The 14,856-nt window shown below is 39.7% G+C and overlaps 1 protein-coding gene across 5 annotated transcripts in view; it reads right to left on the bottom strand.

The window, feature by feature from the left end:
• Positions 1-13,629, bottom strand: part of HECTD1 (HECT domain E3 ubiquitin protein ligase 1) — a 103,952-nt gene extending 90,323 nt beyond the window's left edge. For 3 of the 5 annotated variants that reach the window (XM_047794463.1, XM_047794467.1, XM_047794464.1), the window contains exons 1-2: positions 13,282-13,629; positions 11,674-11,961 (exon numbers count right to left, since the gene is read on the bottom strand). In XM_047794463.1, the coding sequence (XP_047650419.1) occupies positions 11,674-11,813 (140 nt within the window). In that variant the 5' untranslated portion in view covers positions 11,814-11,961; positions 13,282-13,629. The remainder of the gene's footprint in view (positions 1-11,673; positions 11,962-13,281) is intronic. The other 2 variants (XM_047794466.1, XM_047794468.1) reach the window with 2 other exon arrangements.
• Positions 13,630-14,856: the final 1,227 nt, after the last annotated feature.

Genomic DNA, 14,856 nt, shown 5'->3' with positions numbered 1-14,856 from the left:
ATTCCATAAGGATAAAGAAAAATGGTACAAAAAATAGATCTGAAGAAGAAATTTCCCACATTTAGTGAAAGATATACAGATTTGTCTTCAAATAAGACAAATTCAAAGCCAGTCATGCAGACAAATCATAGACAAACTGCAAAAAATCAAAGTTTAAAGAAAAAAAAAATCTTGAAAGCAGCAAGAAGAAAAAACAACACAAAGAAACAAAGGTTAGAATGAATACAGATTTCTTATCAGAAACCATAAAGGCCAGAAGACTGTGGAACAACGTCTTTAAAATACTGAAAAGAACTGGTACTCCAGAATTCTATATCCAGCAAAAATCTCTTCACAGCATGAAGGCAGACATTCTCAGATGAAGAAAAACTAAATTCATTACCAACAGACTTCTACTACAAGAAATGCTAAAGGAAATTCTTAAAGATGAAAGAAAATGATACCAGAGGAAAAAATGGAACTTCAGGAATGAAAGAAGAACAACAGAAATGATAAATATCTGGTAAATAGGACTTCCTGTTGTGGCTCAGTGGTTAACAAACCCAACTGGGATCCATGAGGATGCAGGTTTGATCCCTGGCCTCGCTCAGTGGGTTAAGGACCTGGTGTTGCTGTGAGCTGTGGTGTAGGTCACAGACATGGCTCAGGTCTGGCATTCCTGTGGCTATGGTGCAGGCTGGCAGCTGTAGCTCTAATTTGACCCCTAGCCTGGGAGCCTCCATATGCCACGGGTGCGGTCCTAAAAAGACCAAAGACAAAAAAAAAAAAAAAAAATCTGGGCAAATAGATTATTTTTCTCCTATTAAACTGTTGAAAACAAAAATTAAAACACTATCTTGAGATTTTCAACATATGCAAACTAACTACATATGACAACTATAACATAAAGGGAAAAGAGGTTAAAGAGATCTACATGGTTGTAAGGCTTCTTATCTCTAAATTAATCCCTAGAGCAACCACTGAAATAAAAGAGACAGAGCCCCCCCCAAAAAATAGGTAAATTAAAATGAAATGCTACAAAAATATTCAAGTAATTCAAAAGTTAAGAAAGAGGAAACAAAGAAATGGAGCAAAAAAACCCACAAATAATAAAAATGTTACACACATAATGTAAATACACCAAAAATTACATTAAATATAAATGGTCTAAACTCATCAAGTAAAAACAGATTGTCAGGTTGAATTAAAAAGCACAGGCCAACCATACACTATACACTGTCTACAAGAAACCCACACTATATATAATGATACATACTTGTTAAAATAAAACAATGTTAAACAGATACACCAAAAAACACTATCAAAAGAAAAGCTTGGTTGGCTACATTTATGAAAGTAAGTATTTTTTTTTTGTCTTTTGTCTTTTTTGTCTGTTGTTGTTGTTGTTGTTGCTATTTCTTGGGCTGCTCCCGTGGCATATGGAGATTCCCAGGCTAGGGGTTGAATCGGAGCTGTAGCCACCAGCCTACGCCAGAGCCACAGTAACGCAGGATCCAAGCCGCATCTGCGACCTACACCACAGCTCACGGCAACGCTGGATCCTTAACCCACTGAGCAAGGGCAGGGACCGAACCCGCAACCTCATGGTTCCTAGTCGGATTCGTTAACCACTGCGCCACGACGGGAACTCCAAAAGTAAGTATATTTTAACAGGAAAAACTACCAGAGATAAAGAGGAACATTACATAATGACTGAAGGGTCGATTCATCAAGAAAACTTAATCTTGGAGTTCCCTGGTGGCCTAATGATTAAGGATCTGGTGCTGTCACTGTTGTGGCTTTGGGTCGCTGCTATGGCACAGGTTCAATCCCTGGCCCAGGACTTCTGCAGGCCGCAAGTGTGGCCAAAAAAAAAAAAGAGAAAGAAAGAAATACTAAAACAACACAATGTCCATGAATTTTAATATATATTAAATAGACCAGCTCCTTGGAAGACATACTACTACAATTCACTTAAGAGTAACCTGAGCAGTTCTCTATTACAGAAACTGAATTAGTGGTAAAAATTGTCAAATATATCGATTTATCATTTCACAGACTGTGCTTTCGGTGTTTATTTACAAATATATGCTTAACCTAGAGTCACAAAGAATTTCTCCTATGTTTTCTTCTACAGGTTTAATAGCTTTTGGTTTTATGTTTAGGTCTATGACTCCTTTTGAATATGTTTTTGTATATGGTGTGGGGAATGGATAAAGGTATTTTTATTTTTTGCATATGGACAGCCAATTGTTCCAGCAGCATAAAAAAAAATCCTTTTCCCACTGACTGTCGTTGAATCTTTGCTGAAATAAATTGTCCAGGTATGTGTGAGTCAGTCTCTGTTCCATTTCATTGATTCATTTACCTTTATACTAATACTACACTGTTTGACTACCGTAGCTGTATAAGAACTGAAATACATTAGTATTAGTCCTCCAACCTTATACTTTATGTTTTGGCTAACCTAGATACTTTGCACTTCCATATAAATTTTAAAATCAGTTTGTCAATTTCTCTATCTTGTCAGATTTAAAGAATTTCTGAAGAAATAAAAACTCAAACTTACACAGAAATCTGCATGCTAATGTTTATAGCAATTTTGGTCATAATTATCAAAATTAGAAAAACCCAAATGTCTTTCAAGAGGTGAATCAATAAATCATCTATAGTATATCCATAAAATGAAATATTACTTAGCAATTAAAAGGACAATACCATTATACACATACCAACCTAGATGACTCTCAAAGGTAATATGCTCCAAGAAGCTAGACTCAAAAGCTTACCCACTATTTGAAATCAACCATACTTCAATAAAACTTTAAAAAAATGGGGAAAAAAAATAAAGTATAATGATTCTATTTACATAACATTCTAGAAAAGGCACGACTATAGCAACAGATAAAAGACCACTGGCTGCCAGGCACTGGAGTTGGGAGAGGGTTTAACTTCAAAGAAAAAACTCATCAGTAATTTTGGGGGATGAGGGAACTATTCTGAATTTCAAGTATGGTGGTGGTTACACAACTCCATGCATTTACCAAAATCCATATGTAATTTAAATAAATTTAAGAGAAAATAAATAGCATACATTTAACAAACACAGTCCTCCCTGAATAGTGCTAAAAGAATACATCTACAAAAGTTTAGATGCATTGCAATTAAAGAGCTATTAAAAATTTTAAACTTGCAAAATATTTACCTCTTACTTTACAGTTATTAATTATTTTTATATATTAAACCCAGTACTCTACTATAATACCAATTTACAGAGTCAGTCTATACAGAACTACTGTGAGACTAGTCAACCACACAAATGATATTAAGAAGAATCTTCAAGAGTTCCCTGATGGCCTAGGGGTTAGGAACTAGGCATGGTCACTGCTATGACTCAGGTTACTGTTATGGCTTGGGTCAGACAGCTGGCCCAGGAACTTCCACATGCCCCAGTCAAAAAAAAAAAAGGATCTTCGGATGAATCCAATTTAAGCAACAGTTTCCAAAACGCTACCTGCAATGACAAAAGAATCCTTCCCTAATGGAAGTAGAGATTAAGTAACTTAAAACAAGAACAAGTTTCATAAGTTTACAAGAATTTCCCTTGGGAACTGGAATAGTCTCTATACTATTACTACCATATGCTTTTTTCAGATTATATCATTTGGACTTGGTCCAAGATTTCAGAGGGTTTACAATATAAAGAAGTTTAATTTATTAACTAAAGCAAGTTATCAGTAGTGGTGGTATTACTGAGTATAGACTCTAAATTGAGCATACTTTACTAAAAAAAAACTAAAAAATTTAAATGTAAAAGATTAATAAATTTGACATTCTGAAGATAAATAAAATTCTTTGATCCATTTTATCTTTTATTCCATTTGTGCCTGCTTCCAGACTTAGCAGTTTATACTGCTTAACTAAAAATAACTTCTAGAAAAATAAAAATAAAAATAACTCCTGGCATAACAGCTTTTTAAAAAACTACAGTCTTCATCCTCAAAAAAAAAGGAGTAAGTCAAATTCTAATATGTAGACTTGCTTTCCTCCCATTTGAAATACACAAACTTGGGAGTTCTCTTGTGGCTCAGAGGGTTAAGGATCTGGTATTGTCACTGCAGCAGGTGGAGTTGCTGCTGTGGTGCAGGTTTGATCCCTGGCCAGGAACTTTCACATGCTAGGGGCTTGACTTAAATAAATAAATAAATAAATAAAATACACACACAAACTTGACTGTAATTCATTCAACAAATAGCTACTGAATACCTTCATGCTAGGTGTTGAAGGCAGGAGAGAAAGATGAGCAAAACAGTATTAGGCTCTGAGGAATTCAAAGATTTAATGACATGGTCAGCAAGCACACAAAGCATAAACTAAAAGATGATTCACATCACGCACATTAAAGTCTAAAAAGCACTGCTCTCTTGGAGTTCCCTTGTGGCACAGCTGGTTAAGGATATAGCATTGTCACTGCAGCAGCTCGCATGGGTTTGATCCCTGGCCCAGGAACTTCAACATGCCACAGGCGCAGCCAAAATAAAAAATAAAAAGCACTGCTCTTGACAATAGCCAATTCTCTTTCAATTTCTCAGAATCCTTACACTAAGGATTATCCATTATCTCTCCTAAATCTTTGACCTTTAAAATAAAAAGCCCCACACTCTCATTCCAATCTAACTTCAAAAAAAAGCTTTCCACACTCCGTCTCCAATTCTTCATGTTACTCTTCAACCCATTCAAATCTGCCCATCAAACCACTCTACCCAGCTCTCACTATGATCAATGTCCTTGAGAACACTGCTAAATCTGAAGGACACATTTTAGTCTTCACCCTTCTTGACCTCTCACCAGTATTCAACACAAATGTCCTTTCTCTTCTTGAATCTCTTTCTTCCCTGTATTGACATGTGCACTGTGATGCAAAAGCATTGATGGATAAAACTGCTGGTGCTTTAGCATGAATCAAGGAATCAGCACTAAACTGTATCACCAGTAATCACATTCTTCCCTGCCAAGCTCTAGCATGGGGGTGGGGGGAGCCAGTTTCACTACAAAATAACCTTGATGAGGCAAAAAAAATATTTATTTTACAAAATCTCAACTTTTGAATACATATCTTTTTAATGCTCTACTTAAGGAAATGGGAAGTAAGCGTAAAGCACTTCTGCATACTTAAGAATGATAGTTGTATCAAGGAAAAGTACTTGTATAACTGCTGAAGAGCTGAACTAGCTACTTTTTTCATGCAACATCATTTTTACTTGAAAGAACTTCAGACAAACTGTGGCTACTCACACTTGGATATCTAGCAAACATTTTCTCAAAAATTAACCAAGTTAAGCCTTCTACTTCAAGGAAAACAACTCGCAGTATTTGTTGCCAATGATAACATTCAAGCTTTTAAGCAAAAATTTCTTTTTTTTTCTTCTCATTCTTTTTAGGACCACACCTGCAGCATATGGAGGTTCCCAGGCTAGGGGTCATCGGAGCTGAAGCCACTGGCCACAGCAACAGCAACACCAGATCCTTAACCCACTGAGCAAGGCCACGGAGTGAACCTGTGTCCTCATGGATACTAGTTGGATTAGTTTCCGCTGAGTCACAATGGGAACTCCCTTAAGGAAAAATTTCAACTTAAGAAAACTTGTTTCTGCCACCATGAGCTTGACAACATCCCAATATTTAAAGACTTTTCTGATGTGATCAGTAGTCATATTAACAAATGTGAGTTTGTGATATTGTAGAATGACATATGTTAAGAGTAGGAATATCAGTAAAACTCAGTAGAACACTATATTTCACATGACCAGTGTATGATTTTTCAAACTTAAATGTGAGTTAAAAAAAAACAAAAAAAAAAAACCCAAAGTCTCTCAAAGTACCAGAGAGACCAATAAATTTTAGTGTAGTAAGAATACAAGTTCGCCAATAAGATTTCAGAATTCACATTATAACTAACCCTTAAGAAACTACTCCTTGCCCAGTTGGGATTTGATATAAAAGTATACCCATAATTACATAAAAAAAAATCATTACAATATCCCTTCCCCTTCCCGGTTCGAACTGCATCTATGGAGGATAATTTTTTTCCACACATTTCAATCAAAACAACATAACACAGTAAGTGCAAAGCAGAAAAGAGAATCCAAGCAAATCCAAACTCATGAACTCAGCCTTGCAAAACACAATCCTCTTCCAATATTCTCTCTTACTGAATGGCATCATCATCCACTGTAACACTGTAACCCGAGTCATCCATGGTATCTTTCTCACTCTCATATCCAAACACTCACGTTTTATTTTACCTCCTAAATTTAAGTCTACAAGCATTCAATCTTTTTGTCCTCACCACCCATCTATTCTCCATAGAGCAGGTAAAGTAATATTTTTAAAAGACAAGTTTAATCACATCACTCACTCTTTTACAGCATTTCAAGGCCTTCCCATTGCTTTGAAGATAAAACCAAAAGCATACACAAGACTCTCTAATCTTACCACTACCTTAATATAGCTCTCCAGCAACCTTCCCTTGCCCTAGGCATGCTACCTTTCTCCAAGTTCCTCAGTCATGTCATGCTCACCCCACTTCTTCACAATTCTTCACAACTCCTCACAGGCTGCATTCCCTTTGAACAACCTTCTATCCCAACTCCTCATACTTCATCCCATGAACTCTTACTTATCCTTCATATCTATAGGAAAAAAACCACTTCCTCAAAGGAAGCCACCCCTACGCCCAGGTCATGTCCCTGCTACATGCTGTCACAGCACTTTAAACTTTTCCTTCATGGCACTTACCATAGTTTGTAACCACAATTTTATTCCTATAATCTTTTTTTTTTTTTTTTTTTGCTTTTTAGGGCTGTTCCTCGGCATATGGCGGTTCCCGGGCTAGGGGTCAAATCGGAGCTACAGCTGCCAACCTATACCACAGCTCACGGCAACGCCTGATCCTTAACCCACTTAGCAAGGCCAGGGATCGAACCTGCAACCTCATGGTTCCTAGTTGGATATGGTTCTGCTGCACCACGACGGGAATTCCTATTTCTATAATCATTTAATATCTGTCTTCTCTATTATACTACAAGCACCACAAAAGCAGAGACTGTATCTGTTTTTGGTCATCATCCTATCTTAACAACTAACAATAAAAAGGAGGAAGACAATTTAAAAGGTTAAAAGCCTTATCACTGCTGTACAAATTTATCTTTTTCTGTAAATATACAATAAGAGGTTTTTACTACTATGTTCAACAATACTGGAATCCAGACTTGATGAAGGCATTCTCGCTTGCAATAGCTCTCTCTGGGAGGATACACTAAGAAAATTATTAATGGTGCCTGCCTCTGGAGAGGAGAATTGGTTAGCCAGGAGGTAGGAGGGGAGAGACTTACATTTTACTGTATATCCTTTTGTGTCCTCAGAATTAAGTAAAATGATTATTTTTTAAATAACAGCCTTCGGGTACCTAAAAGTACTACCTCTAAGCTTCCATTTTCTAATCTTCTGGAAAGATCTTGGATTCTTCCTAATCTAACTTTCAAATTATATTACTTGAAGACTTAGTAGCAGGATCTACAACTCCCCAGGATTTATCTACTTATAAGAATATGTACAGAGGCGTTTCCATCTTGGTGCAGTGGTTAACGAACCCGACTAGGAATCATGAGGTTGTGGGTTCAATCCCTGGCCTTGCTCAGTGGATTAAGGATCTGGCATTGCCATGAGCTGTGGTGTAGGTCACAGACGCGGCTCAGATACTGCGTTGCTGTGGCTCTGGTGTAGGCTGGTGGCTACAAGACCCCTAGCCTGGGAACCTCCATATGCCTCGGGAGCTGCCCTAGAAAAGGCAAAAATAATAATAATAATAATAATATGTACAGGAATTCTGTGATTATCTACATAAGGAAAGAATCTGAAAATGAATGGATATGTGTTCATGTATAATTGAATCACTTTGTTGTATAGCAGAAATTATCGCAACACTGTAAGTCAACTATACATCGATTAAGCTTTAAAAAATGAAAAAAAAGTTAAGAAAAACAAAAAAGAATACAGGCGTTTCCACCGTGGCACAGTGGGTCAAGAATCCAACTGCAGCAGCTTGGATTGGAAGTGTGGTTTGATCTCTGGCCTGGTGCAGTGGATTAAAGGATCCTGCGTTGCCGCAGCTACTGCTCAGATTCACTCCCTGGCCTGGGAACTTCCATATGCTGTGGGTGTAGCCATAAAAAAGAAAAAAAAAAAAAAAGAATACGTACAACGATCATCTATTTTGATGTGAATGTAAAACTACTCATTTATAATTTATTAAATTTAACTCATATTAAATGTATAACTCATATTAAAAGTTCAACTCAACAACATATCACAGATGAAAGCAAAAACTAACCTTCAACTTAAATTTTACTTTCTAGAGCATTACTTTAAGTTCAGGCATTAATAAGAAGTATCAGAACTTCACAGAAAGTGTGTATTTCTTCACCTCGAAAAGCCTGTCAGAACTGGCACAAAAAATAAAGAGCTATGTGAAGTATTAGGTTAAATGAAAAGGCATCTCACATGTATTATCATCACATTTAATCTTCACGAAAACCTAAACTCAAGTCTATCCCATTCCAAAGGCCATTTTTTGTACCACACCATCTGCTTTTCCTAAATAAACACACATACAACTACTAATTCAAGCTAATCAGGCAAAAACCTATCTGAACACATAGGCAGACTTTGCATTATCTGACATAAATAAGGACTACTTGCTAGTATCTTATGAAATTGAGTTAAATAAGAGATTTTCACTAATATTTAAAACATGCACATGTCCATCTTACTTGTTGACTTTTTCAAAGAATTTTTAAAAGCTCTCCCAATCCGTCAGTTTAATGAAATGAAGTCCCAAAATAAAATTCAAAATTAGACATTTAATAATTCCATTGGTGGGTAGCCCACTTGACTCAACACACTTTTCACATACTTTCTTCCCTTTAATCCTCACAAGGAGCCCACCAGAAATGACACTACTGTCATTTTACAAAGGAAGAAAGTAAAGCTCTCAAAGGCTAAACTTCATGTACCAAACCAAAAATCTGAACCCAAGTCTCTGACGACACACAACCTATTCTTTACATCTCACCACACTGCATCTCCTGTTTAAAGGAACCAAAGACAGTTTTCCTTGTGACAATAAAAATCTGGCTATAGAATGAAGAAAGCGAACTAAAGTTTAAAAAGACTGTCTCAAATTTAACCAAATGCCGTTTTTTTGTTTGTTTTTGGCTATACCTGCAGCATGTACAAGTTCCCAGGCCAGGGATCGAACCCAAGCCACATCAGTCACCCAAGCTACAGCAGTGACAACAGTTGATCCTTAATCCACTAGACCACCAGGGAACTCTCAAATGTCTTTTTTTTTTTTTTTTTTTGCTTTTCAGGGCCACATCCACAGCATATGGAAGTTCCCAGGCTAGGGGTCACTTCAGAGCTGTAGCTGCCTGCCTATGCCACAGCTTGTGGACATGCCAGATCCTTAAGCCACGGAGCAGGGCCAGGGATCAAACCTATGTCCTCATGGATACTAGTTGGATTTGCAACCTGCTGAGCCACTACAGGAACTCCACAAATGTCTATTTTTGATAGACAACTTAATGGTATGTTAAATGAAATAGGGCTAACCAGTCCAACTTGAAAATCTCTTGTATCTATACTTAGTAAATAAAAAATATAAATTGCATCTTGACTTTAATTTCAGCTACATTATACCAAATATTAATAAAGCCTAGAAGGGAAAATGAAAAGAGTAACAATTATGTTAGGATGGTAGGATTTTACATAATTGAGTTTTACATTTTATTTTTATTATTACTATTATTTTGTCTTTTTAAGGCCGTGCCTGCGGCACATGGAAGTTCCCAGGCTAGAAGTCGAATCAGAGCTGCAAATGCTGGCCTAGACCACAGCCATAGCTCAGGATCCAAGCCATGTCTAGGACCTGCACCACAGCTCATGGCAATGCTGGATCCTTAACCCACCGAGTGAGGCCAGGGATCGAACAATGTCCTAATGGATATTAGTCGGGTTCATTATTGCTGAGCCACAATGGGAACTCCATTTCAAAATTTTCCTTAAAAAAATTTTTTTTTTTACAGTCCCACCTGCAGCATATGGAAGTTCCGAGGCTAGAGGTCCAATGGGAGCTATAGCTGCAGCCTACACCAGAGCCACTGCAACACCAAATACAAGCAGCATTTGTGATCTACACTGCAGCCTGCAGCAATGCTGGATCTTTAGCCCACTGTTCAAGACCAGGGATTGAACCCATATCCTCACAGAGACAACATCAGGTCATTAACCCACTGAGCCACAGTGGGAACTCCTCCTATAAAATTGTTTTAATAAGACTATGTAAAAATGTCATTACAAATACCTCTACCAAATGCTAGTATTTAATAAAAGATATCATAGTTGATTTGACTGGTATGTATGACTTAATTTTTAAAATACCAAAAGCAATTCTCAGGTTAATGAAAACCCTCTAATGAAATCTATGAATACCCAAAAATCTATTTCACTTTTCTACAAACACTGCAAAATAAGTATTAACAGACAAGCTAAATTAGGTTCTGAAAGTCTGTCAATAACAATAACTAGCTGAAATAAATGGATCACTAACAAACTGTAATTTGGAAACTTTGTTCATAAGGATTTTTACTGTAATAATACCATTTCAATGGGATTTACAACTAAGAATTATTAATAATTCATTTATTAATTCACCTTAATTACTCATTCAAAAATGAAGATGGTTAAAAATACTTTTGTCAATTTAGTTATAGTCTTTATTCCCAACTCAAAGAAATTAAGATTATACCAAATTTTATGTCAACATCTGGAATATTTCCTAACAATTACTTCAAAATAGCATCAAAACAAATACAGAGGCATCTGAGTTTTCACTTATCATTGGAATTCAAAATTGTAAATATAAATATAAAATAAACAGCAAAAAATCCAGTGTGTTTGGCATTCAAAACAGTTAATCTAATTAGGCAAGCATATAAGTGGAAACACATGGCATTAATGACCAATCTAGTTCCTTTACATTTTTGCAAATTCTACATAACCTCTGAATGAAACTGTTTAAAATCTACAAACCTCAAAGTTTGCTTCTACTATTCCAAAAAGTATGTTATATGGGTAAGGTCTAATTTATACCCGCTCCAAACCGAAATTTACAAACCAATCATTTGCTTTAACAAAGATAGTGTCATGAATTAATACCAATGAAGGGCAACTGGAAACATATTCATTATAGTTTGTATTCTTTTGTTAATTTCAGGTCAATTTTTTGATACAGAAATAACCAACCTTAAAGAAGTATTTGTATTTCCCAGTTCATAAAATATTCTGAAAATGGATCAATCACACACAAGGTTAAAATTAGTATTCCCTACTAATTCCTATTCATTCAACAAACATGTATTTGTGTCATAACTATCATTACTGGAGTTAGTTCACCTACCAATTTTTATTTCTCAGAAAAATACAAATGCAAAACTGCAGAAACTTTTTAAAAGATAGTTTTAAAACTCACTGAAGAAAATTCTACAGAAGCTAAAACCAGGAAATGGCTGAAAACATGTCATGTAGATGTCACTACAGCAACTCCAAAGGAAGATGATGAAGGGATGTACTTACGTTTCAAAACAACGATCCACGTTGTCAGACATCAAAAGCAGCATGCATAGCTGTTCAAGGGCTATTAGTTGCATGTCCCTTTCATCTCCCTGTCCCATCTGCAGCCATTCCAGCAATGTATCTGGATCCACATCTGCCATGGTTTTTGCTTTTTTTTTTTAAAGGCTCTTTGCTTAAATTAAAAAAGTAAAAGCAAAAATTCCTCTAAATGTCCAGAAATGATCAGGGTGGGTTTAAATTTTTTTTTTTCTTTTACATGGGCCAGAGCCAAATTTTCGTGGTGTCCTCCTGGAATTAGAAAAGACTCGTAAGTGTGTGTGGATAGAGAGCTTAATGCAGTTTTTCAACTTTCCTTATTCCTCGGTTTAACTTCATATATCACACTAAATAAAAACCAGTTTTGAACAAGAATATAAGCTGATTAGGTTGCTGCTTAACTGGAAACCTGAGCCGTCTTTGTCAAAGACAGTTAAATAAGCTTCCTATCCCAGTACTGCTATCACTAATGTCTGTGCCAAAAGGCAAACAACACCTTACTATGAGTTTGTTTTTTTTTCCCCAGCAAACGTCTTTCCCCCTCCTCGACCCAAAACTGATCTTCGGATAAGGATGAGAATCAGTATTTTAAGGAGACTAAGAATTTTGATCTAATCCCTCTCCAAATTAAGTTTCTATTTTAAAATTACCTCCAATTTCATAAATTCTGCCGACGTCTCGATTTACTTACTGCTATTCTTACCATATCTAAATACAAATGATAGACACAAGATCTATCTAGGAATAAAAACTTGATTAGGAATTTTGGCTGTTTTGGCAACTGTTTTTAAAAGTTTTAAAAGAAATGCTAAAAGTAAGTACAATGGACTAACACATTACGGATCAGAATATAGGCTAATCTATGGTCCTCTTTCCCTGTCCCATAGAATGGGCAGTTGGTTAAAAACAACAGCAGCAAAGGAAAAGCAACCACAACAGGCAAGTCATTACAAAAGCTCGTAAGTGCCGTGAAGGAGAGACAGCTTTGGGTCCCCTGCAACCCAGGTGCAGGTGTATAAATCCAGCGGCAGGTTCCAGTGGGCACCCAACGGCGGCCGTCAGCAGGGGTGACCCAACACCCTGGGCCCACTCGACCCCGCGCCGAGAGGCGCAGGCACCGCGCTCCGGTTTCCTGGCACCAAACCCGGCTAAGTTAGCTACCTGTGTCGAAAAGGAGGGGGAAGTTTTGGAGGAGGAGCAGCAAGCCTCTCTACCCTAGAGGAGGCCACCGAGGCGGGCTCGGCGATGGGTCTCCCGGGAGCGGCGCCCGGAACTCCGAGGCCCGGGGAGATGTCCCTGGCCCCGCCGGGCGGCGAAACCTTCTCAAGGACAAGGGGCGGGGGGCGGGGGGGGGCTGCCGTAGGTTCCGGCTGGGACAAGCCCGGTCCCGCCCCGGGCAGAGCCAAGGCAGGGAAACAAAGGGGCTAAGAGGGTAAGTCAACAGCAGTGCCGCCGACCTTACCAGGGGCCGGGGTCTCGCTCCCAGCCCGCCGCCGGGCATCCCTCATCCCGGCACCAGGGCCGTTCCGACCGCCCAGGGAGTCCCCGCCTCCCCTTCCGTCAAGCTCTTACCCGGGCCTGTCCTCTCAAACCACTCCGGTCCAGTTCCAAGCAGGCCGCGGGCAGAGCCAGGCCCGGCCGCGGCCCTAGAGTTCCCAGGAAGCCGCAGGCCGCGCAGGTCGAGCCGGGCAAGCGGCACAGGAAAAGCCGCTCCTCGTCCCTCCCCTTCCTCCGCGGGGACCTGGTGACGGGGAAGCGAGAGGTTCCCCAGACCAGCGGCAGCCAGCGCACGTCCCGTCCCCGGCACGCGGCTCCTCCGGCCCTACAGCTCAGAGGCCCGCGCGGTGCTGCCGGAGGCGGCGGCGGGGGGAGGCCGCGTCCATCGCGATCCGGGAGGGGGAAGGGAGGAGGGTCGGGGGAGAGCCGGGCGGGGAAGCTGCGGAGGGCAGCCGTGCGGCGCGGAGGCGGAGCAAATGGGCTCTACTGACTGCGACCTCGCCGGCCGCCACGTGGGGCGCTGCAGGGGCCGGTCGGCCAGTGGCGCAACGGGCGCCAGCCCTGGGTGCCAGGCGGCAGGACGCGTCGCCGCCTCTCTCTGGTCTCTCTCGCACTCCGGGCCTCGGTCTCCCTCGGCCTTGTCAGCTGTCGCTTTTCTATCGTACGCCCTGCACCTTCACTATGCTATCAATCGGAGCGCACTCCCACCACCCCGCACGCGCGGCTGCACGTACGCTCAGCGTGTTTTGCACGGTGTGTACACACTTGGCGCGCTCTTGCTGACGGCACTCAGGCTGCACGTCAAACCTGCGGCCCAGGCTGTCTTTGCCTGGCGTCCTACCAGGGCGAGCGTACCCGGCCAAGAACTGGTCGCCCCTCCTCGAGCACCAAAAAGTGTCGCGGGAGGAGAAGCGCCTCCCTTCGGTCCTAGGAGGCAAACCGCCCGCAGTTCGTCGGAAAGAAAATCTTTCACAACTCCTGGGAAGTAAATATTGTCGCGTGTTCTCTCCATTGTACGGATGAGAGAACTGAGGCTCCCAAAAGCGTGAATTCAGGCCCAATGGCGTCCCAAGTAAGCAGCAGCACTGGGAGTGTGCTTTTGATTTTTTCCTGTGGGTTTTGGTCGCAAGTATGTCTGTAATCATTCCCTTCGGACGTTCAGTTTCACAGGCGTTGAAAACAAAATATGTCTGCTTATGGGACGTACATGGAGATATTTAGGATATAATTAATTGGAAATGTGAATATAGCTTCCTTTTTTTAAAATCAAGAAATTAATGCCTTGGTTTGTGAGATAGGTAAACCCATGCCCAGACACCCACTGTACTCTCAATTTTTCATCTTTTAAACAAACATGAATATAATATGATAGTATTTGAGAAGTGTTCTTTTAAGCAGTTAGATTGGGTTCACCATATGCTTGAAGAACTAGTATTTTGGAAATTACAGATTTGCACTGAAGATATCTATAAGTACTTGTCCGACTGTCGCAGGTAAGTGTCCCTAGGTCTCCTGTTAACAGATGAAACTCAGAGAAAAGAGTAGAACATTCCAACTATCTTGTCACAACTACAACACATGAGAATAATTATTTGTGAGCTATGAATGTGACTTAAGAGCTGCAGGAAAATCTTTAAGGAGGAGGTGGCA

The sequence above is a fragment of the Phacochoerus africanus genome, chromosome 9 (assembly GCF_016906955.1).
Source record: "Phacochoerus africanus isolate WHEZ1 chromosome 9, ROS_Pafr_v1, whole genome shotgun sequence".
NCBI lineage: Eukaryota > Metazoa > Chordata > Mammalia > Artiodactyla > Suidae > Phacochoerus > Phacochoerus africanus.
The sequence above is the reverse complement of the archived record's forward strand: the minus strand, read 5'-3'. Positions and strand labels throughout refer to the sequence as shown.